The sequence below is a fragment of the Mastomys coucha genome, unplaced genomic scaffold, assembly GCF_008632895.1.
Source record: "Mastomys coucha isolate ucsf_1 unplaced genomic scaffold, UCSF_Mcou_1 pScaffold7, whole genome shotgun sequence".
Taxonomy (NCBI): domain Eukaryota; kingdom Metazoa; phylum Chordata; class Mammalia; order Rodentia; family Muridae; genus Mastomys; species Mastomys coucha.
Genome location: NW_022196913.1, coordinates 1,559,959 through 1,563,760, shown reverse-complemented (window position 1 = coordinate 1,563,760; position 3,802 = coordinate 1,559,959). Strand labels below are relative to the sequence as shown.

General features: G+C 47.6%; 1 protein-coding gene across 9 annotated transcripts in view; it reads right to left on the bottom strand.

The window, feature by feature from the left end:
- Nucleotides 1–3,802, bottom strand: part of Frmd4a (FERM domain containing 4A) — a 480,303-nt gene that overhangs the window by 47,899 nt on the left and 428,602 nt on the right. For all 9 annotated transcript variants that reach the window (XM_031359491.1, XM_031359490.1, XM_031359489.1 and 6 more), the window contains one exon: nt 1,178–1,316. In XM_031359491.1, the coding sequence (XP_031215351.1) occupies nt 1,178–1,316 (139 nt within the window). The remainder of the gene's footprint in view (nt 1–1,177; nt 1,317–3,802) is intronic.

Genomic DNA, 3,802 nt, shown 5'->3' with positions numbered 1-3,802 from the left:
CTACTTTACAAAGCAGATAGTCGCTGTGACAGGGAACAGGCCATGGTTTGGAAGTGAACTGGGTGGGGGGGGCAGAGAGGGAGTGCGTGTGTGTGCGTGTGCGTGTGTGCGTGTGAGTGTGTGTGTGTGTGGGGTCATTTCTGCTGGTTTCATTTTACTAGTTGCAGCTTATCTTACTTTCAATTCCTGCTTTCTCCTCCAGAGGAAAAAGAAACCCCACAGTGAACAAAGCAAAGGAACACAGTAACGGCACAAAGAACGGTGAAGGCAGTGATCCGATCATCCTCATCTATTAAATCCCACCTGCCCCTGGGAACATGGGCAGGCAGCGTCTAAGGCTGGTGGGAGCCACTAGAGGGTCCAAGGCTGATCCTGACCAGTGTTCCCATGACCTGAAGCCTGTAGAATCCTAATGCATGCTTACTGCCATCTCCACATCAGGGCCCTTTCTGAGATCCCTTGAATGGGAGTGGCCTGTGGGGTCCCTGAAAAAGAGGGAAGGGAAGCCAGACGGAGAAAGAGAGGGCTGGTGTGTTGCTGTAAGCCCTGTGTGAACCAAAAGTGTACCTTTCTCCCACCCACCAGAAAGTGCAGCTGGCCGTTCAGGCTGGGGGTGGATGAACCGCTTGGGTGTAGAGATGGCAGGTTCCCAAGGCCCCAGGCTCCAGGTCTACCTGAGGGAGTTGGAGCTGGTGCAGCTTCTGTTTTGTTTTCCTTTTCACTTTTCCAGTTTTACATTTTAAAAACAGAGTTGGCAGTTGGAAAAGCCTGGAGGGCTTTTCGCAGCAATTTCCCTGAGCGGTTAGTCCTGTCTATGCTGTGAGGGTGGTTATCTGCACCCCCACCCCAAAGAAAACAATATACCACTGTTTAAACATCAGTGAGGGTGTGAGAGTGAGCTTACTAGAATAGTCTACAGAGTCCCCAAATTCCTGAAGCTTAAGCGCCCCTGGTGGTGGCTGGGTTGTACCTTGGGTTGTACCCTGCTAGGCAGCACCCAGCATGGCCTCTTAAAGATTTCCTGATGTTCCTCCTACCTGCAGCCCCAAGAGGCAGGCCCTTACCCCATAGGTCTCAAGCCAAGGACACATCTGCTCCCTCCTCCCCTACCCATCTAATCCCTAAATTGCTGCCTCGAGGCTCAGTTGGGTGCCTGGTGGAAGATCTGGTCACTTACCTTGCTCTGCTTTCTGTCCAGATAGAACTGATGCTGGCTAATCGCCATCGCCCAAATGGACTTGATTAGTGCTGGGCATGCATACCAGGTGTGCACGGCAATGCCACTGTGCCCAAAAGTCCTCCTGGTCACTGAAGCCCTGCAAAAGCGAGGAACGCAAATCCATTCAGTCCCCGTGATGGGACAGCGGGGCGGGGGTGGGGTGAGGGGGTGGGTTGTCATTCAATAAACAACTTTAAGTGAGAGCCCATTGATGAGAAGGGGACAGAGGAGCTCACCGGAAACAAGGAATACAGGTACATACACTGAAGGACCCACATGGCCATGCTGTGTCAGAAACTGACTCCTCGAGCTTTAGACTATGGGCGACAGGGGTCACTCAAGTCACCTGATGGTCCTTTTTGATCTTCAACTCTTGGCAAGGAACCAAGACAAGTCTCAGAGCCAGGAAAAAACTCTGACAATGCTCTTAATGCTCGTCATTAACCAGGCGATGCTGTCTATGGGGAAGACCGGAACACGTTCCTCCTCTCCATGGCCCAAGCATTTCCTCCATGGCGGGACTTCCAGTGTTACTCTAACTAGACAGGTGCTCCCTGAATGGTCTGCTTTTCCAGTACAGATACATTCCCAGTGAAGTGGTAGTAGTGACCTGCTCTAAACTCCTCAGAGGGTGTGCATGCATTTTGGATTTAGAATGAAAGACACATACACACACACACACACACACACACACACACACACACACACACACACAGACACACAGACACAGACACACACACACACACACACACACACACACACACACACACAGAGGCCTTATTTTAATATACCCTAAGCAGCTCAGTGGCTGGGCTACTGCAGGAGAAGATTCCTGCTTGAGGAGTGTAGAACACAGAGACAGAGGCACTGCCGAGATGAAAGAGTTGTGGGTCACGAGGGCTACAGGCCTGTGTCCATGGTGGCCTAGACGGAAGATAGGTTTCAGTAAGTAATAACTCAGGAATATCGAAGTGGAGAGTGTATTAGCCTCGGGGAGGTTTGGAAGTGCCCAGCCATCGAGCTGTTTAAGGCATATAAAAATAAAAAGGTACATATATATGTGTAGCCTTTCATTAGTAAATCCAAAACATTAGGGTGGGTAGTGAGGAACATGTGCACCCGCCAAAGAATTTAAAGCAGATTAACTTACTACCACTTCATTGCAGGGGATAGAGGCACTTAAGAATCAGGAGAGGGAAGGCAGAGAAAGAGGAGTCAGCCACTCCCCTAAACTCTGTATGCACTTATGATTCTAATTGGAGTACATATGGAGTAGAGAGAGGCACATGGAGTTTAAAAATAAAAACGGGAAGCATCAGTCTCAAAACATGAATGGTATTTTGGAGAGGGATAAAAGGTTTATAGGGCCACGTCCTCAGTGAAGTATATTCTTTTTATTGTTGTTGTGTTTTCAGTTTGCTCTTTTGAAATAGGGGTTCTCTGTGTACCCCTTCCTGGCTGTCCTGAAACTTACTCTGTAGACCAGCCTGCCTCTGTCTTGTAAGTGCTGGGATTAAAGGTGTGCACCACTGTTGCGCAGTATCCGTGAAATATATTCTATAGGATACACTGGTTAAATCTGACAATTTCAGAGAGATGACTTGTTGCCAAACCTGATGACCCGAGTTTGATCCTTTGGGACCACATGATATAAGGAGAGAAACGACTCCTGCAAGTTGTCTTCTGCTACATATACATACATGCACACGCACACATGTATATACACACACACACACACTTGCATAGACCCATGCTAACCAAGGCAATGCATATGCACATACACACAAATAAACGTAATTAGATATTTTTAAATATTTTATAATCTTAGAACAAATTAAAGTGTTTGTGGTGGGGGAAAAGGGAGGGGAGAGAGGGAGGGGAGAGAGAGAAAGGGAAGAGAGGCTGGGATAATGGCTCAGTGCGCAATGCACTTAACCTACAAAGTATGAGGACTTGAACTTGGCCCTCCAGAGGCCCTAAGTTGGACTTCATATACATCTGTAATCCCAGTGTGCTTATGGAGAGATGGGAAGCAGGGACTAGACAATAATCCCTCAAAGCTTTCGTGCCACCTAGCCTGGCCTGTATAAATAGCAAAGAACACAAGACCCCATCTCACACAAGGTGGAAGATGAAGACCTCTGACCCCCACATGTGTGCTGTGGCCCCCACTCATAAACCATTGACCATACCGAAAAAAAAGTGGGGAGGTGTTGAGGTGCTGGCAGGTTGGAGTGCAAGTGGGGCATCAGAAGAAATATCAGTGGTTTTGAGATGAAAATATCTAATTTGGAGGAACTGTAGCCTCATTGGGACTTACAAATAACAGCATTCTCTCCACTCCTCATTTTCCTTTGAAATTTAATGCTGTTCTTATTCTATAAACTAGAGATTAAACAGTGGGGCTTCTTCATATCCACACTTAAGGGGAAACTTAAATCTGGTGAGTAGAAACTGGATACTAGGCAGGTTGGGTCACTCTCCAACTCCCAGTTTGGTTAAAAAAAAGTTAAGGGAGGAAAAAAAATCAATGAGTAATACAGCTCTGTGGGGAGAAACTAAAAAGGGAGAGAGAGAGGGAGA